This window comes from Eumetopias jubatus, unplaced genomic scaffold (assembly GCF_037043125.1).
Source record: "Eumetopias jubatus isolate StellerSeaLion01/CBP00866 unplaced genomic scaffold, mEumJub1_p1.0 scaffold_3, whole genome shotgun sequence".
In the NCBI taxonomy this organism is placed as follows: Eukaryota; Metazoa; Chordata; class Mammalia; order Carnivora; family Otariidae; genus Eumetopias; species Eumetopias jubatus.
Window position 1 is genome coordinate 133,334,038 of NW_028274809.1, and position 26,313 is coordinate 133,360,350.

Genomic DNA, 26,313 nt, shown 5'->3' on the forward strand with positions numbered 1-26,313 from the left:
CACCCCAGGATGAAAACAGAGACAAAACCGCCAGAAAGCAGGAGGAAAACCAGGAGAGTACAGGGTTGTGGAAGTGCATAAAGAAACTATTCCAGGAAGAAAGAACAGAGCTAAATGCTGCAAGGAGGTCAAACATGGTGACGACTGAAAAATGTCAGCTGCACAGACCCACAGGGAGATTTTGTGTAACCAGCACCGGAGCCGTCTGGATGGACTGATGGCATTGGCAGCCAGACTGCGGGGGTCCAAGTAGCAAAGGGTGAATGGGGGAATGCAGAAAGTCACTACTACGACAATTCTTGTGAGAAGTGTGATTATAAGGAGAGAAGAGAGACAGGACACCAGGTGGGTAGGGAAGAGCTGTGATATCTTTGTTCTCATTAAAAAAAAAAAAAAAAAAAAACCCAAAAAACAAAATAGGGGTGCCTGGGTGGCTCAGTTAGTTAAGTGCCCGAGTCTTGATTAGGTTCAGGTCATGATCTCAGGGTTGTAAGATCGAACCCCGCATTGGGCTCTGCACTCAGAGGGGTCTGTTTGGGGTTCTCCCTCTCCCACTCCCTTTGACCCTTCGCTCTGTGCTCTCTCTCTCTCTCTCTCAAATAAATGAATAAATAAATATTTTTTAAAAACCCATAAACCTCGAGTGTGTTTAAAAACCAAGGGCAGGTCGCCTGGGTGGCTCAGTCCATTAAACATCTGCCTTCGGCTCAGGTCATGATCTGAGGGTTCTGGGAGCTCCTTCTCCCGCTATTCATTCTCAATCTCTCAAATAAATAGCTAAAATCTTTAAAAAACAAAAACCAATGGGCAGGATCCAGGGAGGAGAGAGAGATTATTGAGGTATAAGACTAAGAGAATGTTCCTTGGAACATAACACACTCATCAATTCCTAGCCATTGGAATTGGAACACAGATATACTACTTGATGTAGTCAAGATAAGAAGAGAGCCACCTTCTGAAATAGTAACACAATGTCCTCATAAGGCCATCCTTTGTGGCAGATGACTTCCGGAGACGGTGTATAAATGATTTCAACCTACCATGTACTCTACTGGATTTCCTCAGCACCCAATTTAAAATACAGGGCAATCTGGGTGTTCTATAGATATGGATGCTACAGAATCAGTGTAAAAGGGGGACCGAGAAGTCCGTCAAAAATTCATAATTGCAATGGAGATGCCACAAAATAATCTTGGGCCTCAAAGAATGCCCTTGGCATCTGCATTCACTACCACTTGACTGAGTTTTTAGGGAATATGCAGGTACTGAACAAAAGATAACAGGATTACATGTACAATGACATAACTGGGGAGAGAAGCTGGTCCTTGAGACATTCTAAGAAGGTCTGTGATCCACACAAATAATAACTCCTACAAAAACAGTAAGTATTTCCTTTGACAAAACCACCTTCAGTGAATTATACCATATGAATACATAGTAAGCAAGCAGCACGTCAGCACCCCAGTTGGGTCCCAGTACGCTAGCTAAGCTACCCCAGGACCCTTACTGCTAAGCAGGAAAAAAAAGAATTATTCTCTAAGTACAAAACTTGGAATGCACCGGGATCTCTCCAGCAGGAGTGGTACAACTGGGTGCTCGGCTTGGGTAGCAGCTGAAGTATTTCATTCGTAGGCTACCTGTCATCACTGTAGAACATAACCTCACCATTTGGGTTCAGTCCCTATAGGCTCATTACAACACACAGTAATAAACAAGTCATCTAAAACATCTCGTTACTTTAAATGCTCAAACTGCCTTTAAAAAAAAATCTTTTTAGCAATGGCTAGATGCACGGAATAACACAAGCTTCCAATTCATTAGTGACCATCCTAGGGCAATTCCTTGTGGTTGGGCTGTCTTAGCTGTGTGAAAAAAATTAACTTGGTATCATAGGAAGAAAATCTGACTAACGGTCAGGGAAATCCTAGCTCTACCACCACTATCTTAACATGTGACCTACCAACACATCACTTAATCTAGGGGAGGCGGGCATTAGCTGTAGAAGGATGAAGGTCTCTTTCAATTGCAATATTTTCTTATCTCCCCCTAGGGGATTTTGAATCATCTTCTTTTAATATCCTTGGATACCTCTTCCTGAAGGCATCATACCGCATATTCACCAAATTGTTTCCTAATCAACTGTTAGAACACTGTTAGGGAAATACTGTACATATATTATCAAGTATCCCGAGTTGAACAGTGTCTTCTCAAAATGCGTGGCCACCTAGAACCTCAGAATGTGACCTTATTTGGAGCGAAGTTCTTTACAGATGTAATTAGTTAAAATGGGATCATACTGGATTAGGGTGAGCTCTCAATCCAATGACTGGCGTCCTTATAAGAAGGCCATGTGTAAACACAGAGACCCAGAGAGGAAGGGGACATGAAGACAGAGGCAGGGGTTGGAGTGACACATCTACGAGCCAAGGAATGCCCAGCAACCACCAGAAGCGTGGAAAAAACAAAGAAGGATTCTCTCCTAGAGCCTCCAGAAGGAGCCCTGTCGACACCCTGATTTTGGACACTAGTCTCTAGAACTGTGAGAAAACAAATTCTGTTGTTTTAAGCCACTCGGTTTGTAGTACTTTGTTAGAACGGAAATTAATATACCAGGTATTGATATGCTGCAACTGGTAATGCCTCATCTTGCTCTTGTGGTAACACACGAGGACTGCTAAGATATTACAATTCCTCAGACCTTCTGAATAGGATAAAACACTCAGGGAGTTCAAGATCCTGGTTTCAGATGACAAAAACAGCTCTGATGATTCTTTGGTTTCCTTCTAGTGGATGCTAGGGATTATATTTCCAAAAAGGTAATTTCTCCTCTTACTTGAAAAAGTAATATCCTCTCTCACAGAAACTACATACCTCTCCCTTAAAGCTATCAGCCTTCTGGAAGGGGGACACTTTTTGCCTCCCTGCTGCAACCAGACTCTGTCTGAGTGACTCCTGTGACCTATGATACACATTCGCCATCTATGAGATCCTGCCAAGGCATATACCCCTGGGAATTCCATCACATGAAGCAGTTTCAGAACACACCACCTAAGGAATAACTACTGGGGACCACAGAGCAATGCTCTTGTAAAGCTGTTAATTTAATCTGTAAAACAGGAATCTCTAAATAATAGGAAATGATGTGAAAAGGCATATTCCTTCAACAATCCCAAAAGTTCAACGGATTTCTAGTCTAAGTGAAAAAAGAGGCAATGAGAGACTTATTCACAGCATCGTTTTGGGTCCCACAAAGTGTCAGGAACATGTTCTATTTCTGCTTCGGTTTCTTAGTTGTTTGCTTAGTGAACCTCTGTTTATGGATTTCAAGAAGCAGAGTATGGACATCAAATTCTTCCATATGCCCAAACTAGTCATGTAAACAAGAATCGCTCACATGTGTCAACTGAGGAGAGCAATTTACCTTTGCTGGCTAAACGCCTGACTTTGGCATTAGCATCCTGATGACATAAATTGAAACACCTTTCTTCCCTCACTCGACGTTTTACAAAGCATCTTCAGTGGTCCAAGAACTCTGTTAGGATACAGACTGAAGCAGACATGGTCTCTGCCTTCAGGCAGTTCACAGTCTAGTGAAAGAGACAGTCCCACAAACAAATGAGGCAACATGCCCAAGAATACTCAGGAAATAGAAATATAATTGCCTATTGGGCAAGAACAACAGGCAGGGAATGGAAAGCCTTTAGCGGGAAATCTTTATGGACAAAGAAGTGGCTCCTGGATGGCAGCATGGGGGAGGAGAAAGCCCAAGCTTCACAGGCACCCAGAGTTCCCAGCTCTACTTCCTGGCTAAGTAAGCTGGAGAAGGCACATGAACTCTCCAAGCCTTAGTGTCCTTCTCTGAGAAATGTTGAGTGATGCCACCTACATCACAGAATTCCTGTGACGCTGGAATGAGGTGACGTATAGGAAACAGAGTGTCTAGGACACAGTGCATGCTCAGTAAGTATTTAGCTCTCTTTCCTTTTTCATTCCCTTGGACAACTATGTGAACTAACAGCAATATATACTACAGGAACATAATCACCGCAAGAACTATGAAAACAACGCAACAAATCCATACATGGTCAGTATTGTTTGTTTTTATATAATAATCATTATCCTGAATGCTAACCATTATATAGATCAATCTTTTCTTCTCATCCCAAATTTACCATAAACACATATATGAAAACAATCTTCAGAGAACAGAGATTTATCATCTTGGGGCTTTGCTCAAAAAAATAAATCTTCAATGAGTATGCATTTATCCGGCAAGATTTCAATAAAACTTCGGCTCACTAACAGTTTTGATGAAGCAGAAAATCTATATATTTATAAAGATTAGCATCTATACATCTCTATGACTAAGCCGTTATTCAGTAGACTCGGTAAACATTAGTTTAAGGAAGTTCTTTCGTTTCTGCGTGGACATTTCCTCACCAATTATCCTCTCTGAATACCTTAGAAAGTCTTCCAGTGGTGGTGGAGGGAGATGTTCCCTGTTGGGGATCCAGCTCCTTCATATGCTAACTACTCATCCTGAGCCAGGACCCCAGCCACCTTGTATATTTTATATTCCACTTCTCAAATTGGTTCATTTCTCTCCAAACACTCCTTGCCCTCTCTTACCACCATGCTTTCTTCCCCTATGCCATTCACCTTGCCTGAAATACCTTACCTTCCCATCTTCGGCCAACAAAATCCTAGCCCATCTTCTAAACCCAGCTCACAGCCTGTCTCCACGGAGCTGACCCGGGCCATTATCTCCCACGCTCTCCTGACCTCACTGTCTCATCAGCATCACATTCACTGGTGTACTGCTGCTGGGGCTGTTATTTTTTTTACTCTTTGTTACTTATTTTACAATTTCACACTCCCTTTCCCCCCCAACTGAATAAGCTTTCTGAGACCATGAGCCACATGTTAGAATTGAGCATACTGTTTTGCACACTGTTGATATTTAGATTTACTCGTTGGTTGGCTAGAATGCATGAGGTATTGTGATAGGAAATTTCAAAGTCCTGGGGCGCCTGGGTGGCTCAGTCAGTTAAGCATCTGCCTTTGGCTCAAGTCATGATCCTGGGGTCCTGGGATTGGGCACCGCGTCCGGATCCCCGCTCAGTGGGGACTCTGCTTCTCCCTCTCCCTCTGCCTCTTCCCTCTGCTCATGCTCTCTTTCAAATAAATAATAAATAAATCTTTAATAAATAAGTAACAATTAAAAAAAGAAAATTTCGAAGTCCTTCTTCAGCATGAATAGCAGTTTGCACAGTATGAGTGACTCCTTTTGACATTACAACAGATGACATTTCTGAAAGCTCAAGATGAATTAAACTATTGGCATACTGTTTTCCCCTGCAGAAGGTATTCCATTGTGACAAATATTTTGAATGGCAACAGAATTATACAAATAAACTATCTCAGAATTCAAGCAGGTACTTATTACAGCCAGCTATATTAAATAATAATAGCGTTTGTATTTTAGTCAACTTATTTAACAAATTATTCACTGAGTCCCTAATTTGTACAAGGAACCATACTAAGATCCACCGCGAGAAGAGATGAATAAAAAACCGGCCAAGTCCTCAACACTCAACACTTTAACTGAGGAGACAGACCTAAAAAATTTTTTTACAAAACAAGTTAAATGAGCAATACAATATAGCTAACCTACTGAGTAGTGTGTGTGATTCATTTCAACTGGTAGGGCTTAGGAACCTTCCGTCAAAACCAAACCAAACCACAAAAAGGGACAAGATGACATTGCAATAAGGCACTGAGAGATAATTGGGACTCTGTAGACCAAGACGGCAGAAGGGGGATCGGGGTTATAAGATTAGCAAGAGCAAAATATACAGACATGAAAACACACCCTCACCCATTCTAGCTTCTCTCAGTAGGTGATCTCACCTGCTACTTCATGAGAAATTGAAAAGGTCATTCCTCTCCTGCATCTCACAACTGCCTCTGCCTTTCGCTCTATCTCAACAGTTTCCCCATTCTTCCCTAAAGTTAAATTCTCCCAGTCGTTCAGGACCCTCCTGCTGCTTGTCTAATGTCTCATCTTGTTGCAGCGCTCACCCCCCCCTCCTTCCTTTTGCTGACAAGTTTTTGAAAGCATGGTCTGTACTGGTCGTCTCTACTTCATCTCTAATTCATTTCAGTTACAGAAGGTGACTGCCTCTTGAATCTTTTTTATTCAGTAGAATAAAGAGAAACAAGGATTTACTTTCTGATTTCCTCCTTTCTTTGTTTTAAAATAAGTTAACCAAAAAAAAAAAGTTAACCAGTTATTTCTTTTTAAAATTTATTTGCTATATTCAGGAAACAGAGAATGAACAGTCTCTGCATAGGATTTGTCACGTCTGGAAAGTGAACTATTAAACAGCCGAGACTCTGTGTGTTTCTAACCCCAATAAGAACGCTGAACCTTAAAACAAGCCCTTCTTTCCATGCGCCTTTCCTAACGCAGCTCTTTACAGTTCTTCAGATGAGAAGAGACAGTGTATACATTCATCCTCTTTGACAATATAAAACATGTCCTTTTAAGGAAATTATGTCACACGAGCTGGGTCCTTAATCTTTTCTAGGAGATCAGGGTAAGGTAAGGCTTGGTATAGCCACACTGTACTGATACACCTGCGGAAGCATCCAAGCTAACCCCCTTGATTTACGTTCTGCTTCTCTGGCAGTTTCATTTACTAAAGGAATAATAGCTAAGATGGTCTCTCCTCTTACATACGATAAATAGCCAGAACTCTCCATAACTTACTTTGTTCACCTTTCTTTACCTCAAAGCCAAATTTATCAGCACCCATTAACCATCTACACTGATTTTAAAAAATGCAAAGACTCACCCATATGATATTTACACTTAAGTCTTTTCATGGACAGTGAGTGTTACGTATACGAGTCCATGAACTGTTAGACAATATATAGATCTTATCTCATCTTTTTAGATTTCCTTTGCCACGAACTTCAGTTCGCTGAACAATCTAGTTACCCCCCCTTCATCTTTTAAAAATAAATTTATCCCCCCCACACCCTGCTTTTTAAATATAACTCTCCTTAAAGCAGATGAAGATCTGTATCATTCACTTCTCTTCTGTCCTCCTACAGAACAGAGTTTACAGACCTCCCAACTACATTGGACATTATAGAAATTCCATATATATTTATTAACAGGCAAATTTATATTTAATAATATTGGTAAAATTTCCATAACGGTCACCAAATTAATGTTTTGACTAAAGACCAAATGGAAAATTTCAAGCCCACCTCTTCAGACCCCTTGTAAGACTCAGGTTAAGATTACAGATGGAAACCCACATTCCGTATGTCTAAATAGTTAAAAGTTATATATCAAGTTAAACTATTAAATAAAATATGGTCTCTTCCTCCAATCTTGACAAATATACCTTCAACCACCTGGGCGTACAGGAACGAATTTAGAATTTCTAGACTCCTCGAAGTTCCACAATAGAGTACATGCAGGCTCTAAGGTTTTGGGGTCAGGAAAATTCCAGTCAGGTACTCAGAACATGGGGGTGGGTGGTGTGAGGGCTGGGCAAACCCCCTTAACCTCTTAGGTCCTTCTTCCTGTGGGTAAATGTGCCCAGAACAGGGTCCTCTAATTCACGGGCCTCTCTTGCCGGGACTGAAGGCAATACTGCATAATTTACCAAAATGGAGAATTTACCAGATCAGTCTTGTTACACTCGGTTAATAAAGTAGCTGAAACTAAATATATAAAAAAAGATTAAGTAGTAAAACCTGAAACTCCAATCCCTAATCACTTCAGTTCCCTCGAGATCTACAGTAAAAAAGAGCCCAATATTTATCTGACTCTACCCTACAGCCTAATGTAGAGTCTGTGTTTTTTGTTTGTTTGTTTGTTTTTTACAAATTCATACAATTTACAGAACTCTATTCACAGCTAGAGGGAGTTAGGACAAGAAGGAGCAGGAGAAGAGGGAACGGAGGAAAACATCAAGGATCAGAGATTAGACATGCAGGTCTAAGAAGACATTTCCCTTGTGTTCTGTCACTTGTCTGAAGAAGCACATGACACCATGACTAACCATCTGATCACAACCGTGAGTGTCCCTCCTCGCTCTCACTAACACACAGATTCATGCAGTCCACTCACGGGCCTCATAAAGCTCCTCTTCTAGCCACTGGGTCCATGGGAAGGCAAGCTGAACCTTGTCAATGTTTAAACTGAGACTGATACCAGCTCTCTCTACACTTCACCATAATCTGCTGCCCTGCAATTTCCACTTCACTTAGCAAGAAAATTAATTTGTTAACTTGAAAAAAACTAATAAATAATTCTCATCCCAATACATACATACATACTCCACAGGAAGGGAAGTATTTCAACTGGAAATCTTATTTATGTGTACTTACTGAGATTGTACCATTGTCTAGACCTATGGACAGTCTTCTTGTTTCCGGGTTAAAAGACATGCATGAACATGGAGCTGAAAGAAATGAACATGTTGATGAAATTAACAAAATGATGATTCTCATTGATTCAGGAGTGACTAACTAGCTAAAAGTGTGTGGCTATTTTTTCCCCACTATTTCCTGAAAAACAGTTCATTTAACGCCCACTCACCAAAAAATAAAAACAGTAATCTTACAACCAACCCCTAGTTTTTCAGTTATCCTTTTAAAGAATATAACAAGTAAGATATTCTCAAACTGGACTAGTTCCAAGGGGCTTGGTCTCAGCTGTTCTGTCAGAACGGAATCTAAATTTGCTTGACTAGATTAACAATATTTTGTGCTGTTTAATCCCTCTGTCCCCCATCTATCTCCTCCACTCAAACCCCATCTTTAATAGAAACAACCTACCTTTTCTCAACTAAGGAAAAAAATACAAAGAAAGATCTTATAATTCCCTCCTCCCCCCACGTACACACACTAGTATACACATCTATTTTTTGATGCAGAATTGATTCGGGGCATGTGGACTAACAGAGGTCTTTTACTCTCAGCACTGAAGGCTGCTAAGTGAAAAAGCCTGAGGATCTGTCTCAGTTTTAGGGGGAACTAAATGGACACAGAGCCAGGCTCTACAGGAAAGAAATCAAGTCTAGGTACGGCCTCCCTGTTCTGTGATGTTGGCTATTACCTGAGTACAGCGGAGCCTAAGTAAACTAAGCATGCCTGGAAGCCAGTGTGGGCAAGAAGTGTTTGCTGAGCAGACCGCTTCTGGGTCCCTGCCCTCTCTATCTACACAGGCTCCCAAGAATGGGGCCTGTTGGCAATTTATGCTACACTGAAACTGTTGTTCTAAAAACACATTCAACACAGTTTTTAAATTTCTCCTCCACCTTCACAGTGGCCCTGTCTGTAGATGACAAACTGCTCATCATCATAATCATAATCAGCCTCAGATATCTTTACTCCTACTTTCCACAGTTATGATTAGATGTCTTACTCAAGGTCACGCAGGAAAAAAGAAGTTGGAGAAGGTTCAAAGACTTCATTCAAACACACAGTCCTATTCTGAAATACTAAAATTAGATTACCTCTAAACTATGGAAGAATTTCAAGTTCTACTAACAGAGCCACTTCATAAACAGATCACTTAGTAACATTTTTTTTGTTCTCTATAAAAGGACCATGAACAACAAAAAAGATCTTCCAAACTGCATGAAGTATTTACTTTTTTCTAATTTTCAATCATGATATATTCAGAAAATGGAAACACAAAAAATAATCCCCCCCCACTTCCACCAGTGCAGCAGAGTATCTTCACTCTGATCAGCCACAAAATTAAGCTGGATTCCCAAAAGTACACTGCTGCAAAAAGTAGTCAAATGATATTTAATGCTCTGCCCTAAGAAAGTCAGTCTTTCTCACCTGTGGCCCACCAACTAGGTTGGCACAATTTCTAGGCAGGTGTTAAGATGCCTGTAACATGCGTTCAGAATTAAAATCTAATGATTTCATGGAAAATTATCATGTTAGCTAAAAAGAGCAAAAGAAAAAAATATATTGTGATTACAACTACATAAAGTACACAGCCACCTAAAAACGTATATGGAGAAATGACACTGTTTTTGTGTTCATGTGACAAGATTATTTCTATATTAATCTTATTATTTTGCTATTCCTGTTAAAAGTTTTAAATATCTAAAGGTGTATATTAAGATATAAGCATGAACATATGAAGCAAAACTTGACTGCAGCCCAAAGAGCTATAAACTAGTCAAGAATAACCTTATCACTTTGCTGCCTGCCTGACCATATAAAAGTTTTTTCTGTGTGATTTCCTCCAAAGTTCATATCTGGTTGTGAAAACCCACTGATCTCTGAATGTGATTCAAATGACTTTTTTTTACAACACTGCATCGGTTACCTTGACATCTACATTGCTGTTTCTTTATTTCTGGATTTCTTCTCCCCTTTACTAAATTTCTTATTATTCTTTTAACAAAAATATAGAATGCTTACTATGTTCCAGGCATGGGATATAATGATAGATAAGGGATTATAGCCGTCATCAAGGAATTTATAGATTGTGGCACCAACCATGTACAGGAACTGTAAGACTCATCCCAATGTCACCATTATAGTCCAAATCACTTTATGTTTACAGTTAAGAAACAACATCAGAATTCAAAAGGAAAAGATCTTTCCCAGAGAGTCCCATAAACAAAAGAAATTTAGAAATCCTGTGGTTCTAGAACCCATATACTTGAACCCAAGATGGTTCTAGACAGGGGAATGCCAGACCCAAAGAGCATTAGCTTCCAGGTGCCCCCAAAGACAAAACCACCCCTCCATGGGGGCATTATTGTAACCTGTGTGTGTGTGTGTGTGTGTGTGTGTGTGTGTGTGTGTGTGTGTAGGGAAAGACTTTTGGTAGGTGAGCCTTACGATGCTCCCCAAACCAACCATTTCCCAACTGTGACACTCTAACAGGAATAGGCCCTGGGTTGGTTACCCATAGGCCCTGGCAGGGCCAAGGAGACAGGGAGTGGAATAAAAAGAATATTGATGCCCATGTCTGTTGTTACAGTAAATGTCTTTCCTTTTGGGAAATGGGGGAGTAGACAGATTGACAGAGAGATCCTTCTACCTTCAACTCACAGAAATTAAAAAAAAGGAAGCTCTGAAAGACTAGTGTTATGGCCCATACAGAATGGGCTCCTATCCATGCAAGAAAATATCAAAGGGGCAAAACTGTCTGTGGAAAGATAAAAAGACACAGTAAATTAATGGTAATTCTGGCCAAATGGAAAAAGGAGTCCCTCAGCAGGAAGGGTTAGGAAAGAAACAAATAAAATATGATTTAAGCATAATATCTGTAGCTAGGCTGCAAAAACGTGATGTTTCACAAATAAGAATTCAGCTTTAAATGATGTAAAACTAATGGTTCCTAAGTCGATAAAGAAAGAATTGCTCCATCTGATGGCTGAAGGTTGAGGTCGGGGATGAAGTGGCTGAGGGACTTCTATTCTCCCACCTCACAGTGGCTTTCTCCAAGGGCTCAGTGAAATGGCTGACCAGACCCATAAAATTACAATACAGCCCCTCCACTGGCCTTCTTCACAATGCATCCCTGAACTCCAGATGAAATAAATACAGCCTAATACAAAACCTGAAGATATATTTATTTCCCCCACCTTTAACTGTTTTCCCCATGAGAGAGGATAACCACATCTGGTAAGCTCTGTGGGGCGACCCCCATCTGCCACGGCCTCCCACGCGTATCATCTGTATGCAGTTTGCCTGGGCCTGCTCCTACACAAACCCAGTAACTGAAATTCAAGGCCTTGCTACTGGTCTTGTTGATGTTATATCATCAGCTTCCTATTTTTTTCCCCAACATAGTCTATTAAAACCTAAGAAAAAAATGCTCACAATCTATTCCTCAATAAAATAGTACAAGAATTCATTTCTATGCTATCTGATTAAGACTTACCATTCCCTCTTTTCTGTTTCAGACTGAGGACAGCCAAAAGAAGTTATCTGGTAAAATTTTAGGAAGATAATAAAAGGTACAAATAAGATGGAAAAGAAATTTGCACAGGTCTATGAGTAATGAAAAATAATAGTCTCTTATGTATGTATCAGGACTTTAGAACTTGATGGCTTGTTAAATCTTATCGTAAAAATTAAACACTTTCATAATATTGAACATTTTTTTTAATTAAATCTTTGTACTTTCAGGCAGGTATTCAGCTTAAGGTTTAGGGAAAACTGAAATAAAGAGAAGCCCCAGTCTGGGTGGTTATATTAATGACCATATAATTTGAAGGGAGAAAAGCTCAAGAGATATAAGCCCCAGACAAATGGAACTCAAGAGACTGACATCAACCTCAACAGAGTTAGTAATTAAATGGATTACAGAGAAATTGGCTACTTGTATTTCTAATACTTCTATCCGTTAAGTGGTCTATAAATATATATAAATATATATTGTTCTTGCTTTTTAAAAAAATATATAGTTAAGAGAAGGCATTCTCAAAATACTCTTATTGGGGGGAAAGTTACCTAATTTCTGTTATTTACACCTATAACCTCTTCATTTTATGACTGATTTATCTTCTGTCTTTTGTTTATTGGTTGGACTTTGCTCAAATAAACACAAGTTTCATTGAAGCTGTGGATTTCAATCACACTGACTGCTGCTTTCCATCACTTGGCAGGACACACTAATCCTCACGGGATGTTCTAGTGGTCTCTTTAAAACTAAGCAAACAATGGTACTTCCATGAATAAAACTTCAGGTGTTAAAGGAATCCTGATCAAGTTGGATATGAGGATTCTACAATATGAGGACTTCAAGGAGGGGCACCTGGGTGGCTCAGTCGGGTTTGCCTTTGGCTCAGGTCATTATCTTGGGGTCCCAGGATACAGCCCTGCATCGGGTTCCCTGCTCAGTGAGGAGTCTGCGTCTCCCTCTCCTTCTGCCTTTTGCCCCTCCCCTCCACTCATGTTCTCACTCTCTCTCTCTCTCTCTCAAATAAATAAAATCTTTAAAAAACTTCAAGGAGCACCCCACCACTGCACAATAAAGATTTAATTCATGGACACTATTTCATTCAATCCTGTTTATCACAAGACAGTATAGGACTCCAATTGCCTAGCATTAAAAATCATTTTTCATTTCAATCAAATATTTTACGCACTCTACTAAAACTAACCACTTGCTTCCTTTTAATTTAGTCTGAGTAACATCAGCAAAATTATAGTGAATTAGCAGTGGTCACTTTTTCTCCCAGACAAGTTTTAAGTTACAGCTACAAGTTTAAGATTTAGTTCAATAAAATTTTAAAATACTCTGTCATATGAAAATCAAATAAGAGTATGCTAAATAAATGATATAATTATTCAGATTAGTTAATATCTATTATTTCTACCTTGGATAATCCATGTTTTCATTTTCATTAAAAATCAAAAGTTCCTTGGGCACATTTTCTTCTTAGTAAATACAGAATTAAAAGATCATATTACATAATTATTTTTGAAAATGTAGACAGTAAAAACAGTAAATTGCTTTTACATATAGTTCCATGACAAAACCTATACCAAAAAAGACACCAACAAAGGAACAATATACTTCACAACTAGGAACCGAGGAGCTATTTGAAATAAGGTATAAAATAATAAGATGAGCATTTCCCAATTATACCCATATCCCCTAGTCTACCACGAAAGTCCCTCCATTGAGTTAAAGATGTTGTCTAAAAGTCACCAAAACAATCACCACCTTATAAAAACAGAACTGTCAAATTCATTATTTTAAATACCCTTCTACCACTAATCTATCCACATGAATTTCCCCCAAAACGCCAACAAACCCAGTAGAAGAGGTGGGACAACACACAAACGAGCTCCACCCATTGTCTTAAATTATACAAAGTTCTCCTTTGACCAATGGAAAAATCAACACTTAGGATTTACACACACAATGACACATTTCCATTTCAGGTATACAGTGTATGAACATATTACTCATTTTAATTTTCTAAATCCTCAATTTCACGTTATCTGTTGCTGCAGAACTAAAGTTCCAACCCACAGGAAAGGGAAACCAATCTAGCCGTAGCCTCACAAATCGGTCAATCTTGTCCGAATCCCCCTTGGGTTCAGATCAGCAACGACAGTCTATATTGCTAAGCACCAAGGACCTGAAAGTACTTTATAAATTACTTATTTAACATAACTGATAACCCAAAATATTTTTGCCAATCTGAGATCAAAGGAAAAGAACAGTTTATTCATCAGCTTCCAGAGCAGGGAAAAATGTAAAGGATTTGCCTGGGATGACTCAGCAAATTGGCAGCAAAAATGAACATCCAATTCCAGTTTCCCACAGGTTTCAACCTACACGCTATTTTGAAAACTCCAATCTTAAAAAATACATATTTTGGGGTGAAATGCATGTAAACAGTAAGCCTATGTCCAAACTTCATCTCTCTAGTTGTCTTAACTAAGATAATTTAATGCATTCCCTACCTCATTTCACAAAGAATTTGAAATGACTTAAAAAGCAGACACAACGAAACCAAACAATAGAAATAAGCAAAATGTCACGACTAAGGAAAATACGTGTAAGAACAGAAAGGAAAAAAAAAGAACAGAAAGAAAATGAGAATAAAGATCTGTTGGCAAACATAGGTTCCATGTTTTACATTATCCATAAGGACCGTAAACCAGGTCCCTAGAGCTGTCCCGCCCAACCCTTTTCACCTCATGATACATACAGAAAACTAGATTTGAACAGCCACTGGAGTCAATGGAAGAGATTCGCAGGGCCCAGATGACTGGATTTCACCTGCCCAGCTACGGAGATCAGCTCTCAGAGCCTGTGATCCATTTGGATCACCCCAGTGTGATGTAGCACACGGGCTGGTAAGAAAGCAAAGGGCTTCCGGCCCCCTTAGTGCTTCCTCAAAGGCGCGCGGAGCATTATGGTAGACAATTACCTCAAAAACAGCCATAAAGCATCTATGCATATATGCACACGTCAGAACGAGCGGAGGGCGCAATGAAGGCAGGCATTCCCACAGAGGGCTAACCCAAAGTGGGAAAACTGTGCTGATGAGCCATCAGACCCCACAGCCTGCATACTGTCCTCCATAAGTAGTCTTTCTTTCAACCAGGCTTTTGATAAAAACCAGGAAGCAGCGGTTCAGAATTATGTTTCTCAGTGAGGACTAGAGCTTCTATACATTAAAAGTTAGCCGAGCAAATGGTCAAGTGGCCATACTTGTGTGAAAACTGAGGGGGCCCAAGCACACAGCTCCAGATTGGGCAAATGCCAGCTCACCACGCCAAGGCAGAGAGCTGGAAAAAAATAGGTCATTTTATTGCTGTGTTAGGTGTCCCTCTGATTTGTACTTATCTTTGAAAAACCGTCTTCTGTTTTGCTTTGGGGACAAATTCATAAACATTTAGGAGCCAAAGTAAATTCCACCTGCCTGCCCTGGCCAACTACAGAACCCACAGAGGTTTTCCAATTGTCCAGCACACCCTCAGTCCTGAGGCTCTGGGCCTCTTAACCTCCTAGTCACTACATCTTTGGCAGCCAAGCTGCTTTACCCTATTCTCCATGCCCAAGGGGAAAAGCCCATACATGATACCCAATACTTTAATACACTAAGTAAAATCTCAAACACCTGCCACCCTGACTTCTGCTTGAGATTTCTCTCCTCCATCCCTTTTTGTTTGACCCCATGAATGGCAAACATAGTTTAAAAAGTAAATCTAAAATAACTCAACCATGAAAATGGGAATGCCTATGCTTTTCATGTTTTGTGTTTTCCCTCTGTAGAGAGATGCAAATGTGGTGGTTGAAATGATATCTATTAGAAGCCTGGAACAAATAATCATTTATGGCTACAACTGAAACCTCAACTCTATACCCTCAGAAAGAACCCTCCCTGGTTTCCAAGCTCAAGCAGGTCCCAGTTGGGTACGCTGTAACTTGATCTTATCATAGGCAATAAGCAGCTATCACATAAGATACGTCAAGAAGATAGGATTTTTTGAAAGAATATTTGATAGGGAAATGCTCTTATTTCTCACTCATCCATAAACACTGGCACATAGGAAACTACAAAACAAGTCATCAGTCACGCCAAATTCTCTATAGACAACAGGGTGGTTTTTTTTTTAAGATTTTATTTATTTATTTTGACACAGAGAAAGAGACAGCAGGAGAGGGAACACAAGCAGGGGGAGTGGGAGAGGGAGAAGCAGGCTTCCCACTGAGCAGGGAGCCCGACGTGGGGCTTGATCCCAGGACCCTGGGATCACGACCTGAGCCGAAGGCAGACACTTAACAACTGAGCCACCCAGGCACCCCGACAGCAGGGTTTTAAATGGGGCTTTTTTCAGGGAACCTTTGTGACCATGTTCCCATGATGCCTATTTCTTTCCCACTATAACACTCAGCACACAGCATGAGTGGTGCTTATTTTAAGTCCACCTTCCCCACCAGACTGTACACACCATGAAGACAGGAATCATCTGCCCTACTTAACCACTATATCCTTGGGACACTGCACAGTGTTGAGTATGGAAGAAACTTATTTATTTTATTTGAGAGAGAGAGAATAAGAGAGAGAGCACAAGAGGGGGGAGGGTCAGAGGGAGAAGCAGACTCCCTGCTGAGCAGGGAGCCCAATGTGGGACTCGATCCCAGGACCCCAGGATCATGACCTGAGCCGAAGGCAGTCACTTAACTGACTGAGCCACCCAGGCGCCCGAGTATGGAAGAAACTTCTGAAATTCGTTGAATGAACTGTCCAAAGAAATTAAACAGGATAAATATTTCTTTCTGCTTTTCTTCTTTACTTGCCCTCACTCATCCCAGACTATTTTCAGCTCAACATCACAGTGGCATCAATTGGGACATGGCTCAGTCTTTTCTCTTTAAAGATCAGAGAGACCTTGGAGAAACTGAACAGACAGGAATTGGGAGGTATACAATCAGGGCTAGGCCGTGTCAGAAACTTGCAGTTGGGAGGAACAGAAACCCACTGGAGTGAATGCAAGCACTAATGGACATATCTCTTGAATTCAAAGGCAGGAGCAGAGCCAGGCTTCTGGAGCTCGGGGGGAGGAGGACAAACACCTCCAGGCATCACCTGCTTAGGTTTCTCTCCCTCTAGAGCCAAGCGGTCCTTCCTCTCTGACTCATACTTCCTTTTAAGTGAATCAGCTTTCACTGTTTCTTTACGCACTTAAAATACCTCACAGCTCTAAGGTTAAATGTTCCCAGTTCAAGGGACCAGCTGAGGCTGAAACGAGCACTTCCTACTTCAAATTCTAAATTCTGGGAAAATCAGGTTGGCTCAGGAGCCAATAGCCTTAACCAGGCAAGTCTGGCCTCTCCTGGTTCCCTCCTAAAGGGGAAGCGGGAGCTTCTCAGAAAACACAGGGTAAGAGGGCACACACCCAAAGCAGGTGTGTTTTTGATCATGAGGTGTCTGCTCCTTATCCTTCTCTTGTCTACCACACCCTAAATTCATGCAGCCTTCTCACACTGACTCGCCTTTCAGGCTCACTCCCAACCATCACACTTAGCCTTCACCATTCATTCCTTCTCATCTAATGCCTTCTGCCTCTTCCCCTCCATGAAACTTCAAATTCTTCTCAACGCTACAAAACATTACTATCCTACCGTGAACATGACAAATATTATATTAAAAGGTATTTTAATAAACAAAATAAACAAATAAGCCATATATTACATGTATAAGATATTTTCTTTATGTTCTCTTCTGGATTTGGAGTACTACTTATTATATACCACTATAAATGCATCATATGGTCACATCTGCCTTGTGATGTCCATGTCATAGCCTCCAGATATACTGCATCTTTCTACTTATTTTTAACTAATACCACAAAACCGTTATTTAAGGATAAGACTACGTAATCTCTTAACAAAACACCTTTCAATAGAAAGAAATGCAAAACAATCCTTTGGAAATTCAAAGCTATTTCAGGTTTTCTGACTGTCCAAAAATATAGCATAATTCCTTATGCAATAAGATCCTGCCTCTCTCAAGTTAAACAAAACTGACTCTTGCTCAAAGATCAGCTACTATGTTATCTGAATGCATTCAATTCCTAGGAACATAAAAGCCAAGGCTATGTGAAGAACATAGCCTTCTGCTCTTTTACGTCTCTGTGGTAGTGGTAGGCATCCAACAATGAAAGATTATGGAAATCACCTTGACCGTACGCACCTTATTCATCTGCAAACCCTGGCAACTAGCTCAGTGGCCTGTATACAGCAAGTGCGCAATGAATGTTTGATCCACTAGAATGTATACTTATAATGTATACTTAAATCTATGTATTTATAAATCAATACTATATATGCATGAGGCTTTCTATGTGTTCATATGAATATGTGTAAATAGATCAGCGTGTTGCCTATAATGCCAGAAGACAATCTTCTCAAACTTTAAAGTACATTCAAATCACCTAGGGATCTTATTAAAAATGCAGATTCTGATTCAGTAGATCTAGCGTGGAACCCAGTATCTGCATTTCTAGTAAGTTCTCACGTGACCCTAAAGCAGCTGGTCGAAACACATTTTAATAGCAAAGTAATGCCTTTTTCACTCCTTTTGGTAGAAGGCCACAGGCAAAATATGCAAATAAGTCAAGGGTACTCCTTCTCAAAGACTGTGTTCAATCACTAGGAAAATGTCCAATGATGTTCTCGGCACTCTTCTTTATTATCAGATTCAAGTCTGCAATAAGTATTTGTGTATTGAGCACTTCTGCCTGGTGTAGGAGCTACAGCAACCTATAGTTATTCATACAGCTTCATAAATGATAAAAATGCAACCAGAGGCTTCTTTGTATTCTCAGTGATATTCAAATAAAGAGAACATCATTCTCTGATGTTCGTGGATATGTGTGTATGGGGAAGGGGGCAGAGAAGCAATTGTTTAGGATCCTGTGTCTCCATGAGGTTCCTATTTGTGTTCATCTCAAGAAGATTCCTTGCTCACCATCCCCGAGCTCTCATCATTCTGCTCAGATCTGACTCTCCTCTGTCTTCATGGGCATGGGAGTGACAGATACCCCGACCTTCCCCACCTCCTCTAGTTAGATATCGTGTTAAGGTTGATGAAAAAGCGAGATCACAGATAAGACTGGTTATATCACTCAAAGATCAGGAAAAACAGTCCATCAGAGAATTTCCTTTCCCTTTTCTTTTACCTGAGCCCTTATCACTGCCACAGCTTAAAGAGAAAGTTCACTTAGGCCTTTTGCTGTTGAATGCCGTCTGCTGGAGGCACAACAGGTCAGGGGCCAATATAAGAATCACAAGAATTTTCTTCTTCCCTAATGCAGGATTGACCACTTGGTTCAGCTCCGTGGTTATCATTTATTTACTATAAAATTCTAAAGACACGCAAAACCTCAAAGATAATTTGAAAATCACAGAAAGCCATTATATCCTTAATAATTCATTTGTTCATCAACAAGCAAAATTGCTCTTTAAGTTATCACAGTATTCTGTTGCCAGAGGCATAAACTTAATCACATCTACAATTTAGCATGAATTTATTTCGGTTGTACACTGTACATGTACTTCCCAAATCAGGATACTCATATCAAGGGAAGAGGTGCACACTGCAGCAAGCCAGAGGGTACCCGGGCCCAAACAACGGGATTTTTCTAGGGTATCAGTTTTAATTAAGATTTGAAGGAAGGGGAGTCAGGGAAATGTTTACTAATATAACTAATAATGAATTTAAATAATTATCTTATACTCAAATAAACATGGAATAGGATGCCCAACCTTCATTAATTTTTAACAATAAAACACCAGACTAAAATGAAATTTCCTATTTTGAGGAGCCAGCTCTTCTCTCCCTGTAGGAGAACTTCTGCCAGCACACCAATCTAAGAATCAGTCATACGTATTTTTTTTAAATATATTTTAAAGATTAGCTATTTATCAGTACAAGGACATATTTCTCATATAAGAGCTTGAGGAAATGAGATTGACCTCCAATTAGAATGTTTCAATCTTAAGGAAATCCTTGTGAGAACTAAATCATCAAGCTGACTGTCTTGTATTTGAATGACATAACATAACAATAACGCAAGAACAAACTTACTTCACAAATGTAATCGCCGGGCAAAATTTTAAATGTTGAAGGAAGTACTCCAGAAAAAGTTAAACAAAAAGTTGGAAAAGAGGGAGACAGCTGTAATCAGAGAGCCTGTGTGCTGTAGTCCTTCTTCCATTAATCTTATTCAGAAACTATGAATATATAGTCAATGTCAGAACAATTTTCTTATTTTACATACTGAGAGCTAAAATGATTGAATATGGTACTTTCCATTATAATGATAATCCCAACCCTCAGACATTCCTACTCAAGAAGAAAATACAGAGAAGGCAATCTGGAAAGGAAGGGGAGGTGGGGTCCATGCCTGATTTTTAAAGACCAAGATCCAGATACTTACAAGGCATCACTTGGTATATGCTTGGCCAATATTGTCCGCTGTCTCTCTTTAGCCATACACGAACGGTCCTGCAAAAGGAAAAAATATGTGTGTTAAATCACAGCGTTTTCAGTCATGGGAAAATGTTGATGGACAGAAACCAAACCTCTTTTAACTTTAACTATATACATCTTTTTTTTTTAAACTTTTTTTTTTAAAGATTTTATTTATTTATTTGACAGAGAGAGAGAGAGAGAGAGAGACAGCGAGAGAGGGAACACAAGCAGGGGGAGTGGGAGAGGGAGAAGCAGGCTTCCTGTCGAGCAGGGAGCCTGATGCAGGGCTTGATCCCAGGACCCTGGGACCATGACCTGAGCCGAAGGCAGCTCACTCAACGACCGAGCCACCCAGGCGTCCTAACTATATACATCTTAACTATACATATTTTATATACATATAGATCTCAACTATATTTACTTATATATAAATATATATATGCATACCACTTATGCCTCTTTATAGATTGTATATTCCTTAAATTTAAGCCTTGTGTACACTTAGAATTACATGACTCTTGAAGTATTATCCTCACATATGTCTACATACACACATGCAACAGTGAAAGTGTTTGAAAATTACTACTCTTGTTGTTTTGCGTGTCCAAGTTTGTGACCTTTGCCTTAGTCTGCTGGAAGCATTCATCTGTCTGGGGAGTTATTAGGTTTTACTAGTAAAGGAAGTGTGAAGAGATAAAAGGAAGCATCTTACACAGAAGGGTTACACAGTAAATCCATAGTCTCACAGGCCAGGTCATTGCCTTGAGAGAAGGTTTTTCCAGTCATGGTCAGGTAACGTAAACTTTGAGACTCAGATTTCTGAGCTAGAAGGCTGACCAATGGGCCCAGATGGAACCTGGAAATCCTGCAGCAAAGGCTGTGGATGAAGTTCCGGGCCAGCAGGCCCAGATACAGACATGGAAGAGACCCAGAGGAGCCCAGAGAGAAGGAGCCAGAGAGAAAATGAAGCAGTCAGGGAGCACCACTAAGTTCTCACCAACCAGAAAGGCCCCACCATGAGTTACACTAGCCATGACATCATCTGCACAGGCGAGCAAGGCAAACACATCTAGAAGGTAATGGAACATTCTTCTAGAGGCCAAAGGAAGTAGCAGAAATCAAACCAAGGGAAATAAGCAGTTCCCCACTGGTGGGAGATGATATAGGCCACATCCCTCACCCCAAACACTTAAATCATCCAGGGTAAAAAGCAGACAAAGACTGAGTATCTTTATCCCACACTATTTAAGTCATTGTACTAGACCAAGTTTTAAATTGTATTGGATTTTTCCCCCTAACTAATCAGTGGGTCTCCTCCTGTATGGAGTAGAAAGAGAAAAACTAGACTAACTACAGACACAATAAAGAAATACCATTTTCTCCGCACAGCCGATTCTTGCCATTTGCAACAACACGGACGGACTGAGAGGATAATGCTAGGTGAAGTCAGTCAGTCAGAGATAAATACCGTAAGATTTCACTCATATGTGGAATTCAAGAAATAACAGACTCTTAAAGATAGAAAACAAACTGGTAGTTGCCAGAGGGGAGGTGGGTGGGGGATGGGTGAAACAGGTAAAGGGGATTAAGAGCACACTTGTCCTGATGAGCACTGAGTATACAGAATTGTTGAATCACTACATTGTGCACCTGAAACTAATATAACACTGTATGTTAACTACACTGGAACTTAAAAAATTAATAAATTTTTTAAAAAAGAAAAAATAACAGCACAATTCACAATGGCCAATAGGTATAAACAACCCAAATGTCTATCAGCAGATGAATGGATAAACAAATTGTGTATATATAATACTATCAGCCATGAAAAGGAGTGAAGTATTGATACATCTTAAACTTGTATGAACCTCAAAAACATTACACTAAGTAAAAGCAGCCAGACAAAAAAGGTCACATATAGTTTGATTTTTTTTTTTAAATGAAATGTCCAAACTAGACAAATCCATAGGGACAGAAAGATCAGAGGTTGTCAGGGAATGAGGGTGGGGGCACAAGGGGAGTAATTACTCAGTGGGTAATGGTGTGTTCTTCTGGGGTGATGACAAAGTTTTGAAACTAAAGATAGCTGGTGGGTACACCACACTGTGCATGCACTAAATGCCACTGAATTGTACATTTTAAAGTGGTTCGCTGTATGTTATGTGAATTTCACCACAATGAACATTTAAGAAGAACAAGCAATACAGACTCTGCCTGGAGTTGAGGCAACCACCTTGAATCATGAGACAACAAGCTTGAGACAGAAGTGGACATGCTGAGGTCCATAGGGTTGAAGGAAGAAACGGCCTGGCCTCAATAATGCCCCTGGTTCCACCAACCCTTTAGAATAACCGTGAGACTTGTTTGTGAGATGATTTCCTAATCCATCACTGTTAGATGGATTTTGTTACCAGGATCTGAATACATGTTAATGGATAGAGAAGATGAAGGAAAGGAACGTCTTTCTTTAGGTTTGGGGTTTGTCCAACTACGTGATAGTGCTGTCATTCAGAGATGAGGAAGAATGGAAAAGGGCAGGACGTGGGGTGAGAATCATGAGCTCAATTTTGACCATTTAAATCAGAGGTGTCTTTGAGTTAGCCAAGAGTTCCTAGTTAGTGAAAAAGGAGAATTATAATTAGAACCTGCGGCCGAAAGTTGTTGTGAAGATTAAACGTAAGGTTCTTTTTTTTTCAAAGATTTATTATTTTAGAGAGAGAACGAGAGATCGTGCGCATGGCGGGGGGGGCAGAGGGAGAGAGGGAGAGAATCTCAAGCAGACTCCCCGATGAGTGTGGAGCCCGACATGGGGCTCGATCTCATGACCCTGAGGTCATGACCTAAGTCAAAATCAAGAGTCAGATGCTCAACCCCGACTGAGCCACCTGGGCGCCCTTATACAGCGAGCACTCAGTAATTGCCAACAATTATTATTATTGTCATTATTATCACTATTTTTTTAAAAAAACATATGAATCTACCATAGCTTGGAAGAGTTCAAGATCCAAAGACTTTCTGGTTTTGCCAACATACAGAACACTTGAATCCTTGACGGAAGGGATTTTTTCCTCAACTTACAAAGATGTCCTGTAAATTATCCACCTGTTCCTTTATCGATTCCTTTCACATGTACTAAGTATCTGCTATGTGCCAGGCATTGTGCAGGAGCTCCATGTGGAGACAAGTAAACATCATTACAACTGTGAATGCTAAGGGCTATGAAGTGTTTGGAATCCATGTAAGGCAATGTCGGAAAGGTATGTAATCCACGTGGAAAAGGGTGGCAGGCTCAGGCAGTGCTGACTCGGGGGTGGGGGGGGAATGGCATTATCTATTACTCCATTTACTTCCTTCACTGCACTGGCCACAATCTGTTATTTGATTTACCCACTGGTAAATATGTTTATTATCTGAAAAATAAAAATAAGAAAACAGCATGACGACAAAGAACATTCTTTTCTTCTAGCCAGAGGCTGCCCGAGTGTATGGCACATGGCAAATACATGGTAAATATGTGCTGGATGAATGAAAATAGGTTAGTCCAAGGCGGCAGAGACTGCTGGTTGTCTACGCTAGATTCATTCTCCTCTTCTTCCTTAGCAGATGTTACAGTGACCTGAAAGGGAGGGGCAGAGCACAAAGGCCAATAAATAGAAGACAACAGACCGCAAGCTAGACAGGACGCTTGGCAGAGGTCGTTTGCTATGGATACTACTATGCTCAAACAAAAAAGAAGTCGGGCTTTTCAGGGGACTGTTTTGCCCATAAAATTCCAAACGTGGCCTCCCGACAATCCCAACAATTATTAATCTCATGTCACCAATAAGGGCTCTGAAGCACAGAGAGCCCCCAGGTGACACAGAACCACCATCTGAACCCACGCAGTGTCTAGCCTCCAAGGCTGCTCCTCTCAACCACCACACTATACGAAACTCTTCCCACTATGGGAGGGGGAGGAAGGCAGGAGAACAGAGCCAGCTGCATTTCCAACGTACTGAGTTTAAAATAACTATAGATGTGGACCAGCTTCTTCTGTGACGATTAGAGCTGAAGGGAGCACCTAAGCCAGGAGCACCCAGACTGTAACACTACCATGATGTTAGTGCAATCGATGCTCCTGGTCTTGCAGATGCATAAATTATAAGGGTATATAGATGTATGTATGTACGTATGTATAAACGTTCAAGTAAGAGGGATTCTAAAAATTCCAGGAAAAAAGGCACATAACAATACAATTAATACAAGTCTGTTTTAAGATTTTTTAAAAATAACTGTATAGGTCAAAAGGGTGGCGGGTTAATATTAGTTTTAACTTTAATAACAGTGACAAGCCTTTTTACAGAAACAACAGCCCCCAAAACACTTTGCATATACATATATTCCTTACACTAGCTCTATGAAACAGAAATCATCCTTTACAGGTGAGAGGAAGGCCCAGAGAATTTAAACAATTTGTCTGAACAGATCGATAACCTGCAGTTATTTTAAGTTCTGTACTCTCTTCACTAAACATAATGCCTTCCTTATAACAACATGTATTAAGAGCAATTGATAAATTTTACAATTAAAAATAAAATTATATAAAAATATTTGTTCCCTTATTTTCAGAGGTATATTAACAGTTAAAAAAAAGGGGGGGGGCATTACATCCTAGAGGTCAAAAGTAAAATGTGGACAGCTAGGAATTTCCTAGATGAATGTAAATTCCAGTACACAAAGCCTATAAATATTAATTTTTTGCAAATTATATTTTTAAAGCAACACAAAATGTTTTTAATAGTAAGTGAAAAACTTTTTTCCTTGGAAAAAAATTCAAGAAAAAAACCAGCTGTGATTAAGAGTCATGGTTAAGCCAGTAGAGGTCAGTGTATTGGAGAAAAATGCATGCCCCTCCTGAAAAGCAGAGAAATTGCATTCACCCCACACAAAGCCCTGGGCTCACAGGACCCCGACAGAGCCACACACCTTGCACCGTCCACCTTACCAGGTCCTGTCTTTTTCTCCCCTACCTAACCCTCTCCCCCAAGCTCTCACCAAAGGCAGAAACAGACACTGGGACAGTTGGGAGAGAGAAGCAATTCTCGTCGCAAAAATAATATGACAAGATATCCCCGGGGGGCCTCAGTCAGTTTAGCAGCTGGGCTATTTTGAAAACAGCATCCTCGGGGTGCCTGGGTGGCTCAGTCGGTTGGGCGACTGCCTTGGCTCAGGTCATGATCCTGGAGTCTCGGGATTGAGTCCCGCGTCGGGCTCCCTGCTCGGCGCGGAGTCTGCTTCTCCCTCTGACCCTCCCCCCCTCTCATGTGCTCTCTCTCTCTCTCTCTCATTCTCTCTGTCTTAAATAAATAAATAAAATCTTAAAAAAAAAAAAGAATCCTGAAAACAGCATCCCCTTCCTCTGTATTGGACACAATTCCCCAGGTAAACATTACTCTTAAATATTGGGCTTAAATATTATTCCTTAAACCTAAAAGAGTTTTTCTCTTTTCATTTTTAAGGTGAAAACAGATGTTGGATGAATTACAGTATTTATCAACACTCCACCAGGATCAGCACGAGTTGGCTCCTTGACTGAGTTCTAAATACCATCAGAGAAGGAATCACATTTTCTCATACTCGGCGTCTGCCCAGGGCCAAGCTCCATGCCAGGTCCAAAAAGTGGTACTCATCATTTCCAACAGATCAAGAGGATCAGTCAAAAGTTCTTCCCTGCAGCCACCCACCCCCAAGCTGTCCACTGCCAGGAAATTCTCTGATCACATCTGCAGAGACCTTGTGCAGAATGGCAGCAAAGAAGCTGATCTGA

At 40.3% G+C, this 26,313-nt stretch overlaps 1 protein-coding gene across 4 annotated transcripts in view; it reads right to left on the reverse strand.

Annotated features, from left to right (window-relative positions):
• Window positions 1-26,313, reverse strand: part of WDFY2 (WD repeat and FYVE domain containing 2) — a 165,214-nt gene that overhangs the window by 74,838 nt on the left and 64,063 nt on the right. For all 4 annotated transcript variants that reach the window (XR_015767895.1, XM_088021810.1, XM_028104026.2 and 1 more), the window contains exons 2-3: window positions 20,473-20,540; window positions 8,410-8,483 (exon numbers count right to left, since the gene is read on the reverse strand). Coding sequence is in view for 3 of the 4 variants with exons in the window: in XM_088021810.1 (XP_087877936.1) it covers window positions 8,410-8,483; window positions 20,473-20,540 (142 nt within the window). In the remaining variant the exon portion in view is untranslated. The remainder of the gene's footprint in view (window positions 1-8,409; window positions 8,484-20,472; window positions 20,541-26,313) is intronic.